Consider the following 19,763-nt stretch of genomic DNA (forward strand, 5'->3'; position numbering starts at 1 on the left):
GACTCATTCTACAGCCTTAGGGCCAGAGTGGGGGCTTCCCTCTCAAGGCTCTACAAGATAAGCAGGTGAGGCCTCTGGAACACAACAAATACCACAAATCCTTGCTACTGCTACTGCCAACTCCCCTGTGGACTCCAGTAGGCCAGAGTTGTTGTCATTAGTTCAGTCACTTGTTTATTTTACATGCATTTAATAAACTGCCCAGGCCACGTGGTGGGAAGACCATGCTGAATGAAACACACTGCCCTTTCCTTTTGTGGAGCCTGCAGTTTGAACCATGGGTCTCCAGGGATGTGCTAGGCTTGCTAATGTACATCACCTATTGGTAGAGGGGATAGTCACTGAGTTTGTTTTCTCCACAGAGGTATGGGCTTGCTCACTAGGCCCTTCTTTCATTTATGAATGTATGTATTTATGTACTGATTTATTTGCTGGGCTGGGGATGGAACCTTGAACATGGACCTCGAACATGCTAGGCAAGTGCTCTACCACTAACCTGCACTCCTAGCCCCTATAGGCCTCCTTGGGAGTTCCGATTCCTTAACTTTTTACTTTGAGTATTTTTCAATCATACAAATATTGAAAGTTACAAAAATCAATTTTATTTTACCACCTGGATTCAAGAGTGACATTTGCCACATTTGCTGTATTTATATATTCATTACAGGTTCATATATTTTTTTAAATATTTATTTTTTAGGTATAGATGGACACAACACAATGCCTTTATTTTTATGTGGTGCTGAGGATCGAACCCGGGTCTCGCCCATGCTAGGTGAGCGCTCTACCGCTGAGACACAATCCCAGCCCACAGGTTCATATTTTTAATTTGGATTTAAGTTGTATATATCCTGACATTTCATCTTTCCACACTCTAGAACAGCCCAAAACATCACACAAGCTCAAGAACTGTGATATCACCTAACGAAGTTAACCATGACATGTCTATTAAATAATTTGGGGCTTGCTGCACCCGATGGCACGACTGTAATCCCATGGACTCAGGAGGCTGAGGCAGGAAGATTGCAATTTTCAGACTAGCCTCAGTAACTTAGCAAGATCCTGTATCAAATAAAAAGGAAAAAGGGCTGGGCATGTAGCTCAGTGGTAAAGCATCCCTGGATTCAATCCCCAGTGGTGTGGGGGGTGGGGAATCTATGACAGTCCATATTTAAATTTTCATAGCAGTCCCAAAATGTCAATTATGTTTCCTTCTGAATCTGAGCCCAATTCATATCACCCATTGCATTTGATCGTCTCATTTTTACTTTAGTCTTCCCACCCTGATCCCCCCACCGACATTTTAAAGAGATGCCCGTGGCCCTGCAGAATGCTCTGTCTGGATTGTTTCTTCAAGGTTGTCGTTGGACTTGTTCTCTTATCCTTCTGCAAAAGGGAGGCTGGACCTAAAGGTCCAATTGGATTTGAGTCACATATTTTCGACAAGGTTGGTCATAGGTGGTAGTGTGTGTTTTGCCAGTGGCACCTGCCTCTCTATTAGGGATGCTGAAGTCAGTCATCAGGGTAAGGAAGTGATGGCCCTAACTTCTAGTGGGAAAATACCCTTTTTCACTTTGTGATTAACAGTTATCTAGAAGAGGGTAATAGTGCTTTGTCACCCTGCACATTGCTCAAACATTTCTGAATGTTTTAGCACCCCTTGGTGACTGGCCTGAAGTAAGTATTTCTTTACAGTTACAAAATGACTTATTATTTTTTTTTTTCTGTTTTTACTTTCCTATATTTAATAGGTTCTTTTTTTCCTCTTCCTTCCTTCTTTTCTTTCTGGGGTTTGATTCCAGGGCTTCATGTGCTTTACTACTGAGCAACATCCTCAATCCTTTTTTTTCTCATATATATATAGTTGTCAATAGACCTTTATTTATTTGTATGCGGTGCTGAGAATCGAACCCAGGGTCTCACATATGCTAGGCAAGCGCTCTACCACTGAATCATAACCCCAGGCCATCCCCAATTCTTTTTTATATTTTATTTTAAGACAGGGTCCTGCTAATTTGCTGAAGTTCTAACTTGCACTCCTCCTGCTTCAGCCTCCCAAGGAGCTGGAATTACAAGCCACCATGCCTAGTGCCCAGCACCATGCTATGTATGTTTTTGTCACATAATGTAAAATTTCCCATCTTAACTTTCTTTTATTGCTTCTGAGGATTGAACCCAGGGGTGCTTAACCACTGAGCCACAACCTCAGTTCTTTTTTATATTTTGAGACAGGGTCTCACTAAGTTGTTTAGGGTGTAAGTTGCTGTTGAACTTGTAATCCTCTTGTTTTAGCTTCCGGAGCCATTAGGATTACATGTATCACCTCCACTGGCTTATTTCCTTTTTAATAATAAAACTTATATTAACTTTATTTGAACTTTTTTTTTTTTTCATGCTGGGGATTGAACTAGGACCTGAACATGCTAGGCAAGCACTCTACCACTGAGTTACATCCCCAGCCCTTTTTGTTTCTTAGACAGGCCCCGTTAGCCTTGAGCTCCTGAACTCAAGTGATCCTGACTAGATGGAATCACAGGTATGCCACCACACCTGACTTGGGCAGTTCTCATTAACTTTTGGAGGGTCGCCATACTGTTTTCCATAGCAGTTGTACCATTTCACAATGCTATCCACATTAGACTAGGGGCAATTCTTTTCAATGTCAATTTCTGAGTAAGGAATTAACATTAAACTCTGATGGTGGCAAATACATTTTTCTTCTTTTTTTTTTTTTCAAATATGAATGAATGGATCTCTATTTACCCAGTTTATAGTCCTTTGCAGTCATTTTTTCTTAATGTTCACATTAACCACATTTGACCAATGAGAAATATCTTCAAAATAGTTCCGTTGACCTTTTGAAATACTTGAAATACTGCTTTCTGGAACAAAGTGCTCCATCCAGCCCCACTTAGATTTTGACTCATCCGTTTCTCCAAGGAGCCCTGTGGGGAATCAAAATCTGGGTGTTACACATGTGTATTGCTACTGGGGTTTCTACATTCCTTTAATAGACAGAGACAGATTGAACCCACCCAGAGTCAATGCACTACCAGTCAATACCCAGCCCTGATATCTTTTATTCTTGTATTGCTTTTCTCTATAGCACTGTTCTACATCTTGCCTCTCCTAAGATCACTGCAAATCTGTCCATGGAAATCTTCCTCATTCATTCTTACTTACAGCTCAATAACCTGTTTTTTTTTTTTTTTTAATTACTATAGTCAGGTGAGGTGGCACCCATCTGTAACATCTGCAATCCCATTACCAGGGAAGCAGAAGGAGAATCATAAGTTTAAGGCCAAGCTAGGCAATTTAGTGAGATCCTGTCTCAAAATAAAATTTTAAAAGTGTATGTGTCTGTGTGTAGAGGGGGAGGGAGCTGATATGTAGCTCAAGTGGTAGAGCACCCCGAAGTTCAATCCCCAGCACCATAAAACCAAACTTTTTTTTTGGTACTGGGGATTGAACCCAGGGGCACTGGACCACTGAGCCACAACCCCCAGCCCTTTTTATATTTTATTTAGAGACAGGGCTTCACTAAGTTTCTGAGGCTGCTTTGAATTTATGATCCTCTTGCCTCAGCCTCCTGAGCTTTGGGATTACAGGCATGCACCACAGTGGTTGGTAAAACCAAACTTTTACCCATACTTTCAAACATATACAAAATGAGAGCCAGGTGTGGTGACATGTGCCTGTATTCTCAGCTATTTGGAAGGCTGAGGCAGGATTGCTTAGGCCCAGTAGTTTGGGGCCAGCCTGGGCAACATAGTGAGATCCTGTCTCCAAAATCAAAACAAGCACAAAATGAGAGAACAATGAGCCCCCTATTCCTATGGCTGAGCCTCTGGGATTGCCAGCCCACAATCTACAGTAGTCCTTTGGAATTAAACCCATACAAGAATTGCTGTGAACATGGGCATGGAGGGTCACTCGAGTCTAGTGACCACAACTTTGGATGACCACTAATTAACCCCTCCTTCCATTCCTCCACTACATCACTGAAGTCCTTATTTCAGGCACATGGGACATTGTTTCTTGTAACTACCTTCTTTGCTTGCAGTAACTAGGACACCAGTGGTCTCAGCCCACTGTTATGTGGGCAGAAGTCACAGGCAGAGAAACATTTCTGAGAGCACTGAGAAAGGAGTGAGCAGCTGCGGGGAATGAAGTCAGGAAGGGGTATGAAACCTGAGATCCATTTTGGAGGTGCTCCATGTGCAGAGGCGTAGCAGGGAAAGCACAAGGTGAGGGAGCTGCCCAAGCACAGTGGGTGGGGCGTGGAGAGGTGGGAAGCTGGTGACTTGGCATGCCATGCTCAAGTCTAGACCCTGCTGTGCAGCGTGTAACATGGCAAAAGCTGGAGTATAGCAAGGGGCCTCTGCTAGATGACCGGAGCTTGGACAGGAGTGGGGAGACTTGAGGCAGCACTACCAGGCCAGAACAGTGTGGTGTGAGGGACAAGAGCCTGAACAGAGGCAGCAATAAAGGGGATGGAGGAGGAGCTTCTGAAGTCACCCACGGGGTGTGAGGGACAGCGCAGATTCCCAGTGCACAGTGGTGAGACCTGCATGGATCATGATGTCATTGCTCAACACAGGAAAGGGGTGGGGGCAGAGTGAATTTTCCCTGTGAGATCAGAAGTCACCTTAGTCCCTAGTAGCAGGGATACCCGGTATCCACAGACACCATCCTCAGTGGGAATAAAGGTGGGCAGGCACCCTTTTATACTAACCTGTTATTCTGAGGATTAAGACTTAGCCAACTCACTCGGTTTCTAGGAAGTGGAACAGCACTCTCAGCTTGGGGCTGCCAACTCAGCTGTGTCCACTGCCCAGGCCCCCACTGCACGGTCACTGCTGCTCCAACTGGGCAGCTCAATGGCAGGGCTGGGGAGAGGGGCAGACTGGCCTCAGCCTACTTCCCGCTCTATCAAAGAGCCCTTAAAGGGGAGGTGGCCTTGCTGCCAACTCCCCAGACCCTGGCTGATTTCCTCATTTTTAGGGTTTGCTTCTCTCTTAGGTCAATAGTGAAAATAAAATATATTGGCAAACAGCAGAACTTTCCGAGTACTTTACAGTTTAGAAAGCTTTTCCTTCAATGATTCCTCCAAACCTCTGCATGAAGCTTTATTGCTGTGATTTGACAGAAGAGTGGCATACAGACCACAGGACTTGCTTTAGGCCAGGACGCCAGACCAGTGGGTGCCCACTGTACTTGGCACTCTGTTTCCCTGCTGCACTGCCTTCTACTAGACCTCCTGGTACCCTTGGCTATGGGGGAACCCCCAGAGCCTGGGAGCAAGGGGGCCTTTACAAAGACCCTCTTGGGATGAGCAGGCAGCAGCAATTCCCCCAGGGTGGCCAAGTCCCAAGGAGAAGAGGGGGCAAGAGTGACTATTTTTATTTTGGCGACATTAGGGATAGTTTGTCATATTCCCCAGATCACATAACAGTACCAGGCATCAATTTCAAGACCACCTTTCTCAGTCTGTGCCGGGCCCATGGAATCCATAGCTTTTCACAGCCCGGCTTCCTCCTTTGACACTCAGCCCTTCCGCTGGACCAGAGCTGCCAGAGGGCTCAAAGGCAAACTGCCCCCTCCACTCCCAGGCTGGTGGTGGTTGGGAAACCCATTTTGGCCCAAGAGAAGCTGGTCAGCCATTGGTGTTGCCCAGGGACTGCTGCTGGGCAGAGATAACAACAGAGGAAGGGCGGGGTGGCAGCAGCTCTCCCAGGAGCAGTGCTTTCACATAAACAATGAACTGCTGCTGGCCAGAGCAGGAGGTGATTCATCTCCCCGACTGTGGATCTCACTGGCTGCGCTTGCTGGGCACTAAGGGACTAGGCGGCCTTGGCCAGGTGCCCATACCAACCCCCTCTGGTGCACATTGGGGATCTCACCCCAGCCCTTCTGGTATCTAGCCTAATTCTGAAAGCCTGGGCATGTCCAAGAAGCGGCCTGTAGAGTGCTCAATTGCACCAAGACAGCCGAGGTCTGCTCTTGCTTAAGAACCAGAGGCCTCACTCTCCTCCCTGGGGCCACACCTGACCATGCCAAGAGGCAGACAGTGGGAACACTCAGTGACTTACTGGGGCACCCCTCTGAGCAGTGCCACAGGCTTCCATCACCCCACTATCAATCCTTAGGCAATCAATAATCACGAATAAGAAGATGGAGGGAGCATCTGAGCTTCACATTTGCCTGAAAACAAACCGTGGAAGAGGCCAGCGTACCCCAGATGCTGGGACGGAAGAACACGACACTTTTAATTGGGTGAGACCCCAAAGTGGTGTGTGGACAGACAGACCCTATCTGCTGTATCCTCTGCCTCTGCTACAATGTCCTTCTGGTTGGAATGCCACACAGAGGCTCCTCTCAGATGGCACCTTGGGAGCAGGTCCAAGTCCTGAAATATACAGCAGCCACTAGGCTGCAGAGTCAAGCCCTGGCATGGCTCTGTCACTGCTTGGCCTTCTTCACAATGGTGCCCACAGCAGAGATGACTGTGGTCTTGGAGCCGCTGGCGCTGGTGGTGACAGTGACTACCGCTGGCAGGGTGGCAGTGGTGGTGAGAATGGTGGGCTGCGCTATTGTCGTCACTGGGATGGCGGAGTCCCACTTGCTCTTTCTCTTTTGGGCATCTAGAGATAATGCAGAAGAGGAATCAGGATAAAGACCAACCAAAAGCAGAGCACTTCATGCCCTCAGGGCAGGAATGCAAAGGCCTTGGTCCAAGAAGCCCCAGGTGGCCAGCAGGTGCCCTAGACGAGCCCAGGAAACCCTTGCTAGACTGGTGTGGCCAGTCCGGGCAGAGCTGGGCCAAGCCATCCTACCTGCAACGGCTGTGCTGGCAGTGGTTGTGGTGGTAGCTGTGGCATTGGTGGTGGTGCCTTTCTTGGTGCCCGTCACAAACTCAATCTGGAGGGGGGAGAGAGGAGGATAAGGCCAATGCAGAGCTATGTGCCTACTTCCTGTGCCATCCGTCTGCTCCAGGGGGACAGGAATTTGGCAGTACACAAAGAGGCATTGAAAGTCACCTCAGCTATGAGCATCTGGGGAGGGAGAGGTGCCTGGAAACAGCCCGAAGGGACTTTCACCACTCTTCAAAGAGCTTTCCCAGCAGACAGCAGTCCCTCCCGGCATCACAGGATTGCGCATGCCCGGCACCCCTGCCCACCACCCCACCTCACATGCCCAGAACCGGTTGGCCAGGCCCCTCCTCCTCACACCCAGGAGGCGGTGCCCGCCCGCACAGGGGAAGGACAGCTCCGGTCCCCAGGCGCTGCAGACACGTCCCTGCAATAAGCCTGGGGTTTGGAAGGGAGAGGGAAAGAGAGAGAAGGGAGATTCAATCAAGGGTTAAGAATGAGAAACCAGATTATCCCCTCACACCAGCTCCCACCAGCCAGGGCCTTGAGAGGGCCACCAGTGCGTCCAGGCCCTGCAGCCCCTCTGCTTGGGGGTGAGGGGAGTATCCTGGGGGTCGCAGCTGCCGTGAGGCTGACCAGGTCTAACCAGAGGTGGGAGGAGCCAGTGTCTGATGCCCAGCTTTCTCTCTTGGAGACTCTGGTTATAAAGGCACAGTATCCAAAGGATGATGCTTTAGTCTCAGAGCTAAATTGATGCTTATGAAGAACCCACACCACACTACTGGGAAGAAGTGGTACTCAGGGTTCTAAAATGAGGGTTCACCTGGCTGTCAGACATGGGACTTACAAGGAAGCACCCAAGCAGGCTGCTGAGGTCAGTTTTGCAGGGCAAGAAATACAATGGCTGGAGTGTCTACACTCTCAGAAGGAAATACTTCCCTCCATCCAGGTCAGGGAGGGCACTGATGACCCAATGACCCACAAGAGACAAGCTACCTGAGCTTTGAAGTTGTGAGTGGGGGAGGGAAGGTAAGGGAGAGCGTAATATCTGAACTACAAGACATCAAGAATGGAACAGTGGGAGGCTTCTAAAAGCCATGTCAGAGGCTGGGCCACAGCCTGCTTGGTGCAGAAGGGCAGGCCTAGGCTCCTCAGAGCCTCAGCAGGTGACAAGTGCGGAAAAGGGTGGGTGTGGGAGATGGGGACTCTCGGCTTATCCATCAGGACCCGCATACCCAATGCTTGCCTTTCTGATCCTGCAGGTCTGTAACCACTTACTTTGGTTCGCTCCTTTTTGGCCTTTTCCAATTTGTCCATTTCAATCTTCTGGGCCTTGGCTAGAAGAGACAAGATGGTGTTACAAGGAACCCTATGAGCAGCTTTGGCCTGTGGAGCCTAATCCCCTCACTGCTCGGGGCACTGTATTCTTTTTGATGATTTTAAGGCTTTTGTGGGCTTAGAATTCTTTTGCGTTAGGTGAAATGAAATGCCAGCCCTTAGTCAATTTAGAGCAGGGGCCTCAAAACAAGGGCCTGGAGGCTGCATATCATGTTGGGAAGGGTTAGTTACTCCTGAGCTCCAGGGACTGTTGGGTTTGGGAATGTGGGGACTATCTTCCTACTGACAAAGAAAAGCTGCAATTATGGAATTTTATACAAAATGTTGGCAACTAATTCAAATTAATAAAAGAAAAAATTTGTGTGGGGAAAACAAAATATATGTATAGGCCAGGAACTGGACCATGGGCTGTTGGCTTAAGACCTGTAGCTTGAAGGCTACCCTTTGAAATCCCCCTGGCCTTAGAATACAATTCCACAGCCTGCCTGGAGCATTCTGCCCGCATCTGCCTGGCTCCTACACCTCTCCAAACCTTAGCTGCAACATGGCTTCCTTGGCAGGGTCTTCCTAATCCTTTAGCCAGGTGAGGTGACCCTGATTACCAAACCCTCCCCAAACCCCCTTGGGTCCCCCTGGCCCCCCGTACTGGGGATTGAATCCAGGGGCACTCTACCACTGAGCTACACTCCCAGTCCTAATTTTTTGAGATAGGGTATTGTTGAGTTGCCCATGCTGGCCCTGAAGTTGTGATACTCTGTCTTGAGCCTGATGAGTTGCTGGGACTACAGGTGTGTGCCACTACACCCAACACTCTCTCCTCATCTTAATACCCATCAGTGTTGGAATTACTGGTTTCACTATCTTCCTTGCTATATTTAAGTCTTTGTGTGTGTGTGTGCGCATGCGTGCATGTGCGTGCACGCATGTGGGGTACTGGAAACCAAAGACCTCACATATGCTAGGGAATTGCTCTACTTCTGAACTATGTCTCCAGCACTTTTAAAAAATATATTTAAAAGTTTTGAGAGGGTCGTGCTAAGTTGCCCAGACCTGTCTTGAACTTTTGGTCCTTCTGCCTCAGTCTCTCAAGTAGCTGGAATTAACAGGTATATGCCCCCATGCCTGACTTATATTTAAGTTTTGTAAGTTACAGATGGGGTCTGTCTTATTCAAGATTGAATCAACAGCCCCTTGGATGTGGCCTGACATAGAGGAGACCCTGAAATATGTGTGGCCTGGATCCTGGATGGTTGACTGGATGGCTGAATGGCTGAACAGATGGGTAGATGGACGAGTGGTGGGTAGATGGAAAGCAGGTTACCTAATGCCTCATAATAGGAATCCTCAGACCAGCCATGGGGGTCAAACATATCCTGAAAAAGAAAAGATCAAGCTGCAATCAGCAGAGACCACCAGGTAACAATGATTTGAAGAGTCTTTCCATGGACCTTTTTGGCCTGGAGCCCCCTGTCCTCTTGACAGCACAGGAGCTGGCATGATTCCCAGTCAGGGGTAGCCAGAAAAAGCTCAGAAAAGAACATGGGAGTGGCAAAGTTCTTGGCTCAGTAACACCACCACCAGCTGGCCGATAGGAACAACAAGCATATACTTGGGTTCTAAGTGGTTAGAGACCAGGTCTGTTGCTGGCATTTCTTTGTTAAACTATCTCAGAATAGAAACTCAAAAACAACAGAGATGGGGCCTGTCCTCTTCAACCCGTAGTGCTGCTACATGGACCTTTCTGTGGCTCTAGGTCAAATACAGTGGAGCAAACACAGAATCCTGGGAACCCTCTTCACCCTCAAGCTGCAGAGTGTAGGACGTACCTTTGGGTAGTTGGTGCCCAGCTCATCAATGGCACAGAACTGGATCAGTTTCTCATAGATGCTGAAAAGAAAACAGCCTCATCAGTGAGCAGGCACTGGTCCAGGTCTACAGGGCAATGAAACCCACTAGTCCCTGGGGCTAAGATAAGAGCGGAAACTCTTAAGGCCAGTTATATTGTTCTAAGCAAGCTTCCTAATGGGGGGCCTGACCTCCTGGCTCTGGCTTTCTACCTTCTCTGGGAGATGGAAATGTAGCTGGGGCAAGCACCAGGAGTGAGATGTCAGCTATGCTGTGTCTAATCCAGATGTCTCTAACCTTCAGTCTGCATGGCTGGGTTGAGTCCACCACACTCAGGCCCATGCAGGGGCCAGAACAGGTCCCACTGTCACACACCACCTTCTTCCTGGGTTTGTCACTAGCCAGAACACTAGATGGACTAAGACCTAGATATACCTGTCCCTAAAACCTCTCATCTGCATGCAAAACCAACTTTTTAGAGTTGGAAGAAGAGTAACTCCCTTATTGAACAGATGAGGAAACCAAAGCCTTGAGAAGTTATGTGCTGTAGGAGCAGAGGAGTGACAAGAAACCAGCCAGGTCTCCCTGCATCAGCCCAGGACTCTTGGCTGCTATTCTGTAGACTGGTTTCTATGCTTAGTTTGGATCTAACTGGTAAAGTTCCACCTGGTTTAGACAGCTGGCTATGTGTCACAGGCACTTAGAATAAGGAGAATCTGGGAGATGGCCCTTTCTGCTCAAGAGGGATCAAGGCTGCCTCTCCTTAGCCCTTCCTAGGCGCATTCCTGGTTCCCCCATCCAACACCAGTGACTCAACTTACCTGCAAGCTCATGGGAAACTCACCTAGGGTTCCGAAATTCTTTCTTCCTTTGGATGATGTAATTCATATCCATTCCCTCCTTTATCTTTCGCTCATAAAGCTTCTGGATCTTGTCCTATGAACAGGAACAGAAGAACATATGACAGAAGACCACCCACCCACAATCCAGTCTGTGGCATAAACACAAGAGCCCCAGGAAGCCCAACTCCAGCCATATTCTCCTTTTCCACCCAGCCTTTAAAGAGCAGAGCTACCCACAGGCAAGATAAACCAAGATGGGTCTGTTTTCATTGCTGATTTCTCCCAACCTTCTCTGGATGGCCAGTACAGTGAGGAGTAAAGATCAAGGTGGAGAAGGAACAGAGAAGAAAAGAAACAAACTCCTGACTGGTTATCAGCTCTCAAATCACTATAAGAAGAGTTTAAGGTGTTAACTGTTTTTATATGATTTATGTTTGGTATTAGGGGTTGAATCCGGGGACACTATCACTGAGCCATATCTCAGCCCTTTTTAATTTTTATTTTGAGACAAGATCTCACTAAGTTACCAAGGCTGGGAACTTGTAACCCTCCTGCCTCACTTCCCAAACTGCTGTGATTATAGAAATGTACCACCATGCCTGGTTGGTTTAAAATTCCAACAGAAGGTTAAGTCCTCAGCAAAACTGTGAATTGCAACCAATAGACCTGTGACCTTTTTAAGGCAGGAGTAGAATGTCTTGGAGTGGTCTCACAAACTTCCTAGAATTTTCTTTCTTTTTCAATGCTGGGGATTGTGCATGCTAGGCAAGCATATTCCCACTGAACTAAACCCTCAGCCTTAGCAAGTCTTATGTGAGGCACTCACAAGTGGCTGGGTCATGCCAGTTTGTCAAGGGTCACAATCAAGGGTTAAGAGCGCATGTCATTTTGACCAAAATGCTCACACAGATCCCTGACCTACTCTCAATGGGACACAGGAGAACTACCTGGCTGGGATCCAGGCTAACCTACTGGGCCAGTAATATGCTATCCTCAGGATGGGGGTCCTGCCTGGCCCCTATGGCATATGGTATCAGTGCTGCCCAGTGACAATGAAGAGTTCTTTGAAAGTGTGTTCTTATCTAGGAAGGTGGGTAAGATCTAATTCAAGATCAAACTGCAGCATCCCCTCACTTGGCAGTTAAATATACAGATTCTCCAGAAGGAAAACATTTGGGCACCCTTCCCCTGCAAGAGGAGGTGGGGGAAGGGCTGGAGGTCCCAAGTGATACTCCTTAGGATGGACATGTCAGGAAAGGTGGCCTACTCGCCTGGTCAGAAGGCAAATTTTTCTGCCGAGATGGACCTGAAGATGCACTGAAAGATTGGTAATCCATTTAACTACCAGGGAAGAGAGAAGCTGAGAGTGACAAGCTGCTTTCCTCAATGGGTTCTCATCAAGGGCAGTGGAAGGAGGCCTTACATAGAAGGCTGGGCAGCTTTCGATGAACTTATCATATAGCTGACTTGGTTGGGTTTCCAGGCCCATCAATCAAATGGGTTCTGCTACCTCAGGTGAACTAAACCATTTGCTCAAATGCCATGGTTTCTACCCAAGGGAGGATTGAATGAGGAGGAACATTTTGAATTTGAGGGCTGAATGGCTATCTGGCTCTGTCTGGCAGGTCTTTGGAATTGTCCTTACAGGCTAGAGCCCATTTTCTGCCATGGAGGATGACTTGATCCTGAGGGTGCTGGGAAACAGACAACTCAGCAAAGGGAGGAGACTTCCGTGAAAGGAAGACAAGCTGCACTGTACCCCAGCCCTGACTCTAGCCCTCCCCTGGTCTGCTGCATTCTTCAACCCCACTCCCATTAGTCATCCATCCGTTTGGGTGGTGCCAGGGGCTTGCTAAGTAGCCAGAGGCACTGAGCAGAAGCTGCAGGATCAAAGGCAAAGCAGGTGAACCAGGGCCACAATTGCACAGCCTTGGGCATCGGCCCTATTATTAGTTACAAGGTCCCACTCACAGCAGAGGGACAAAGAGAAGCCACAGTATAGTCTGAAATCCAGAAGTCTTGCCAGCCAAGGAGCAACTGCATGAACAGTTCCCACCACTAGGGATTTCAAAGCCAAAGGTAGGCAATAAATGGCTGAAATCTGAATTTAGGAATGAGGACAGGAATGTTATGCCATATAAATGCTGTACTTTTGGCTGAAGGTGTAGCTCAGTGGTAGAGTGCTAGATGTGCCAGTGGTTGATGTGTGAGGCCCTAGGTTCCACTTCCAGTACCGCAGGAAAATAAAAAGTATAAATGCTGTTTTCACATTAGCATAATTTACTTTACAGTCTGATATGTCCTTATTTTGTCAACACAGCTTTTTACCACTGGGTCAACTGCGTGCAGGGAAATGTGCATGTTTTTTCCTGCGGGGACATAGGCCTTGCTGAAGGTAGTCTAGTACGATATCAGGTGCCATGAACTATGGGTGCCAATTCCTGAGATCTGGCTAGCTAGAGATAACCAGGACTGTAGCTCCTGATCATGTGGCAGCCTATTTATTCATTTATTTATTTTTTGTGGTGCTGGAAATTGAACCCAGGACCTTGGTCCCTTTTCCCTGCTATGGCCCCACCAGGTAACTAACCCATACCACTTCATCCATATTGGCCTCAGCAGCCAGGCCCTGTGCTTACTTGTAAATGATTAGAACACCTGCCAGGGGGTTCTGGTGGGATCTTGATTTCATCAGGCGACATGTTCCGGACCCTTTCGGAAAAGGAGGCTGTTGAGAAATTAGAGGGAAAGATTCTATAGGTGAGGGTATTAGGACAGGGGACAGAGATAACATTTTATATGCTGCGTTTTTATGTTTTCAGGAAGGGATAAATGCTGTGAAAATGGTAAAACAGCTGGGTAGGGTAGCATATGCCTATAATCCCAGTGACTCCAGAGGCTGAGGTAGGAAGAATGCAAATTTGAGGCCAGCTTCAGTAACTCAGTGAGACACTGTCTCAAAATAAAATATAAAAAGGGTTAGGGATTTAGCTTAGTGGTAGAGCTCTCCTGGGTTCACACCCAATACTGGGGAGGTGGGGAGAAATAAAAGAAACAAACAATAAAATAGGGTATTCTGCTGTCACCTGAGCTGATCAGGAGCCAGACACATGTCAACCTGGGAGAAGAGAAATTTAGGTAGAAGGTCTAGATGAAAAACATGTATTACCAAGTCCTAGTGGTTAACTTTTTCTCTTTTTTGTGGAGTAGTACTGGGGATTAAATCTAGGGCTTCAAGCTTGCTAAGCAAGTGCTCCTATCACTGAGCTATATCCCCAGCCACCCCATCCTCCTTTTTTTGGAGACAGGGTCTCACTAAACTGCTCAGGCTGGCCTTGAACTTGTGATCCTCCTACCTCAGCCTCCTAAGACAGATTACAGGTGTACACTACAGGGCCTGGTTCCCACTGGTTAACTTTTTTTTTTTTTTTTAATATTTTAGTTATGGATGGACACAAAACCATATATTTTTTCCCCCATGTGGTGCTGAGGATCAAACCCAGTGCCTAACCCCAGCCCCTCACTGGTTAACGTTAAAAAAAAATAAATAAAATTTTTTTTTCAGTCGTTGATGGACCTTTATTTTATTCATTTATTTATATGTGGTTCTGGGATCGAACCCTGTGCCTCACACGTGTGAGGCAAGTGCTCTACCACTGAGTCACAACCCCAGCCCCCACTGGTTAACTTTTTTAAAAATATTTTTTCCCTTAGCTGTCGATAGATCTTTATTTTATTTATATGTGGTACTGAGAATCGAACCCAGTGACTCACACATGCAAGGCAAGTGCATTACCACTGAGCCACAGTCCCAGCCCCTGGTTAAATTTTAAGAAAAGAATATGCCCAGTGCTGTGCTGGGAAATGTTTAACAACCAGCTGGAGGAGAGGGATCCTTAGCATTTGCTAATTCCCATGGTGTAAATTTCCTTTCTGTGGCCAATTTCAGGCTACCAATGTGAAGTTAGTGAACACATGGTTGGGAGGAACATGCAAGTCAACTCACTGTGCATTGGCTCCAGCCTCCCACTGCGTAGTCTCTAAAACACCTCTACTAGAACTCTAGAAATCAGAGTTGCTCAGTATCAGCCTTCTTGTCTTGGGCTGACCTGCCTAGGGAGAAACTGTATTCAGGGTTCCTGAGATTTTGGGTTCTAAGAGTCTAAAACTGTTTATGCATAAGGACACTTTTTAAAAATTACCTGTTGATAATTGGCTTATGGTCTTTTTCTTGACCCAACTCATTTTTGAGAACAAAAGGCCTGATTCTGACATTAGAACCACAACCCCCAAGGGACGACTCCCTCAGAGATTTGCTGCTGCCCACCCAAGCCTCCCACTCAAGCCTCGCCCTCTCTTCTCACTCCCTTCCTTGTAGCCTCTGGCCACTCTGGTGACCACAGTCCTGCTCTGGATCACTCAAACAATGCACTGTTTGTTGTAAAATTCTGCCTGTGCTCTTTAAAACATTCCTTCATGAAAAGGACCATACAATGAACAAATAGCAGGCAGAACAGGGCGGGCAGGAGGAAGGGAAAGAATGAACAAGCTACCACCAATAACATCCAACAAATACTTTCTGAGGACCTACTGTGTGTGCCAGGTCCTCCGGCTAACTCATTTCTTTATTTCTTCCTTTTGTGGTACTGGAGATTGAACCCAGGACTACTTTCGCACGGAACACCGTCCCCAGTCCTTTTTTAATTTTTGAGATAGTGTCTCTCTAAGTTGCTGAGGCTGACCTAGAACATGCAATCCTCCTGTCTCAGCCTCCTGAAAAGCTAGAATTACAGGGGTGCAAAACTAACCTATTTCTTAGACCACTTAGCTGCTCTAAGAAATGGGTTAGCTTTGCACCCCTGTAATTCTAGGGGGAACAAGTGGTCTCCTGGACTGTGGAGACTGGCCTAGAACAGCCTTCTGGGTCTCCTCTCCCAAGGCTAGGATAATATTATTTTTGTATCGGGAGTGAATCCAGAGGCACTTAACCACTGAACCACATCCCCAGCACTATTTTGTATTTTTTATTTAGAGACAGGGTCTCAATGAGTTACTTAAGGCCTTGCTAAGTTGCTAAGGCTGGTTTTGAACTTGCAATCCTCCTGCCTCAGCCTCCAGAGCTGCTGGGATTACAGGCATGCAACATCATGTCTGGTTATTATTATTATTATTTTTAAAAAAGACAAGCTCTCACTATGTTGTGGAGGCCTTGTTGTAGAAGGCCTATGTTGTAGAAGCCTTGAGCTTCTGGATTCAAGTGACCTCAGCTTCCTAAGTAGCTGGGACTACGAGCCTGCCACCTGTACTACTTAGACTAGAGACAAACCCTCCAGACTTGTCTAGCTGTTGGGATTCCAGCCTGCTCACACTACAAACACCTTAAGGCTGGGGGTCAAGCCCAGAGCATTACTGCTTTTTTTTTTTTTTAAGGTACTGATCTAGAGATTGACCCCAGGGTTTCACACGTAATAGGCAGGTGCTCTACCACTGAGCCACATCCCTAGCTTTTTCTGAATTTGGTACCAGGGATTGAACCCAGGGGCACTTTACCACTGAACAACATACTCAGCCCTTTTTATATATTTTATTTAGAGAGAGAGTCTCACTGAATTATTTAGGGCCTAAGTTGCCAAGGCTGGCTCTGAACTTGCAATCCTCCTGACTCAGTCTCCTGAACCACTAGGATTATAGAAGTACCACTGCACCTGGCTTGAATTTTATTTTAATACAGGGTTTCATTAAGTTGTCCAGGCTGGCCTTGAAATGAGATCTTCTTACTTCAACCTCCTAAGTAGCGAGATTATAGGTTCGAACCACCATGCCTGGCCAGGGAACTCTTATAACACGACTACACATGCTGATTTTTACTGTTATCAATGGATTTTTGCTGGACACACTCCAAGGGCAGAGTACTGGCCTGTTATTTTGAGGGGGGGCAAGAGGACAGAGATTGGGTGACTCATAGATCAAAGGTCTTGCTCTGGCCTGAGTTTCCACAAGGGGACTACATGATTCTCTCCGCCCAGCACCTTCCTTCTGCCTCCTGATTCCTCAAGCAAGGGTAACACTCTGCTCTGGCTGGGATTCAAGCCTCATCCTGACTTCCTCCTTCCTCTCAGCCCTGGGATGAGCAGAAGTTCTAGACATGAGCTCAAAAAGGCTGCAGAGGCCAGTTGAGAGTGGAAGCAGCTGGGAAGAGCTGGTCCTCAGATTTCATGAACATCATCAACAAAAGCAAGGAGGCCTTGGCAGGCACTGGGCACAGAAACAAGGAAGGTTAAGTTCTTCCCAAGACTAGAGCCACAATGTGACAATGTGTACATGTGACAGGGAGACAAAGAATGCCCTTTGGCATTTGCCAGGAAAGTCTTTTAGAAAAACAGGGTGTGACACTGTTGCCATAGCAACCCCACCAACCTCCAGGGTGCAAATGGTAGATAGCATGACAAAAGGGAAACCCCTCTGAGCTCTGGGCTAGAAACAAGAATTACTAGGAAGTAACTGACAATAAAGGGACAAACTTGGGAAAACAAAAGTTATCCCACGGATTTTAGAAGCAATTTTTCAGTGATTCTCTTTCCTAAGTTCCAGAATGAATCCAATAAAAATGACATCAACTCTGTATCTTGCTACAAGCAGCCAGAACTCTGAACCATCTTCCCAGGAAATACATTTAGCAGTGTGTCCTCAGACACTCAGGACAACAACCACATGTGTGGCTGCTGCCTGGGTCTTCTGGGGACAGTCTGGGTGGGCAGCTGCAACTTAGGATTTAAGGAGCCTGCATCAGCACACATCACCCCTGGGCCCTGCCCATGTCAGAAAACATCCCCAGTATCCATAGCTGCCAGGTAGGCCTATGAAGTGGCAGGGAGCAAGTAGAGCAGCAAGACTGGGAGACCTGAGGATGTCTGCAGGGTGTTGTGGGGGGCTACAAGCAGGAGGTGGGGGGGGATATTTCCAGTTCATGATTGGCATGGAGAACTCACTGGGGGTGTCACTCCAGTACCTCTGTTTCTGGCACCTATGGAGCAATGGTGGGGCCCCTGGTGGGTATGGACAGCTCTGTCAGGAGTTACAGTACTAGAGATACCTCACCTATGAATTGGACTCTCAGCGTTCTTGATTGCTTTTTTAAAGGTAGGGCTGTCTACATGTTTGAAAATGTTTCCCACATCCAGTGAGCAACGTTAAGTCCTGATATCTAGAGGAGTTAAGTTCAGGTACAGGAGCCAAGTTCATACAGAGGAGCTTGACAAGCATGGCATCATGAATGGAATCTACTCTCCATTAAACTAAAAGTTGTCCAAGCTTGCATGCTCAGTGAAGAGCTGACCTAGCTACTCCTTAATGAGAAGTGGTCAGACAGTTCAAAACTGTGCGGCATTTGTGTCCTCGGTGGGTGAACGAATACACAAACAACTGTAGTATACCTTACAAGCATGTTCCTTAGCAATAAAAAGAAGTAAACGATGGACATGCTCAACGACATGGATGAATCTCAGAAGTATCAAGACAAGTAAAGGAAGCCAGTCAGGAAAACTACGATCTATTTGTATTAGCAGTTCTCAACTGGGGGTGCTTCTGTACCTTTGGAGATAACATTTTGCCACCACATTTGGGGAAGAAGGAGAGAATGCTCCTGGCATTTAGTGGGTAGAAACTAATGCCATGCTAAATATCCTAAATGCACAGGATGCCCCCTTAACAGGGAGTGATCTAGCCCAAAACATCAATAAATTCTGACTTATATGAAATTCTAGGGGGCTGGGGATGTGGCTCAAGTGGTAGCGCGCTCGCCTGGCATGCATGCGGCCCGGGTTCGATCCTCAGCACCACATACAAAGAAAGATGTTGTGTCCGCCGAAAACTAAAAAATAAATATTAAAAAATCTCTCTTAAAAAAAAAAAAAGAAATTCTAAAATAGGCAGAACTTCCAAAGAGAGTGGATCACTTCTCGCCTGAAGCCAGGAGAAGAAATGGTCTGCAAATAGTGGTGGAGCATAAGGGAACATTTTGGAGGGATGGAAACATCCTGTCTTGTGAAGGTGGAGGGGATAATACAACTATACACAGCTGTCAAAATTCATCAAATGGCACACTTAAAACCAGCGAATTTTACTTTGAAAATTATAAAATAAACCTCAACAAAGCTCCTTTATTTTTTTCGGAGGGGGTTACTGGTGATGGAATCCAGGTGTGATTTACCACTGGTTCTAGGCCTTTAAATTTTTTATTTAAGACAGGGTCTCACCAACTTACTAAGGGTCTCGTTAAGTTGCCCAGGCTGGCCTTGAAGTTGTCCAAGCTTGCATCAGATTGTGACTCTCCTGCTCAGCCTCCCAAGTAGCTTCAAATACTGTCTCTTCCACCTTGCACAGTTCAACCAAACTATTTTTATTTTTTCATTATTTATGTATTTGGTACTGGAGATTGAACCAGAGGTGCTTTACTATTCAGCTACATTCCCAGTTCATTACTTTTTTGGTAGCAGGGATTGAACCCAATCCTTTTTATTTTGAGATTGGGTCTCACTAAATTGCTTGGAGCCTTGCTAAATTGCTGAGGCTGGCTTTGAACTTGTGATCTTCCTGCCTCAGCCTCCTAAGCTGACCAGTTTTTTGAGACAGTGTCTTGTTAAGTTTCTGAGGCTGGCCTCAAATTTGCAATCCTCCTGCCTCAGCCTGCCAAATTGCTGGGATTACAGATGTGAATCTCAGCATCCAGCTCAACAAAACTATTTTTAAAGTGTGGCATGGAGTTGGGTATAGGCAGTACAAACCTGTAATTCCAGATCACAAGTTCAAGGCCAGCTTCAGCAACTTAAGCCTTAAGCAACTTAGGGGACCCTGTCTCATAATAAAA

General features: G+C 46.8%; 1 protein-coding gene across 5 annotated transcripts in view; it reads right to left on the reverse strand.

The window, feature by feature from the left end:
* Positions 1 to 5,116: 5,116 nt before the first annotated feature.
* The window catches only part of LOC107157776 (SAP30 binding protein), a 40,924-nt gene continuing 26,277 nt past the window's right edge, over positions 5,117 to 19,763 (reverse strand). For 2 of the 5 annotated variants that reach the window (XM_048797860.1, XM_048797859.1), the window contains 8 exons: positions 13,537 to 13,625; positions 10,900 to 10,991; positions 10,037 to 10,097; positions 9,532 to 9,583; positions 8,151 to 8,209; positions 7,233 to 7,310; positions 6,837 to 6,921; positions 5,117 to 6,644 (listed from right to left, as the gene is read on the reverse strand). In XM_048797860.1, coding sequence (XP_048653817.1) covers positions 6,463 to 6,644; positions 6,837 to 6,921; positions 7,233 to 7,310; positions 8,151 to 8,209; positions 9,532 to 9,583; positions 10,037 to 10,097; positions 10,900 to 10,991; positions 13,537 to 13,625 — 698 coding nt within the window. In that variant the 3' untranslated portion in view covers positions 5,117 to 6,462. The remainder of the gene's footprint in view (positions 6,645 to 6,836; positions 6,922 to 7,232; positions 7,311 to 8,150; positions 8,210 to 9,531; positions 9,584 to 10,036; positions 10,098 to 10,899; positions 10,992 to 13,536; positions 13,626 to 19,763) is intronic. The other 3 variants (XM_015504184.2, XM_015504183.2, XM_048797861.1) reach the window with 2 other exon arrangements.

This window comes from Marmota marmota, unplaced genomic scaffold, assembly GCF_001458135.2.
Source record: "Marmota marmota marmota unplaced genomic scaffold, marMar, whole genome shotgun sequence".
Taxonomy (NCBI): Eukaryota; Metazoa; Chordata; class Mammalia; order Rodentia; family Sciuridae; genus Marmota; species Marmota marmota.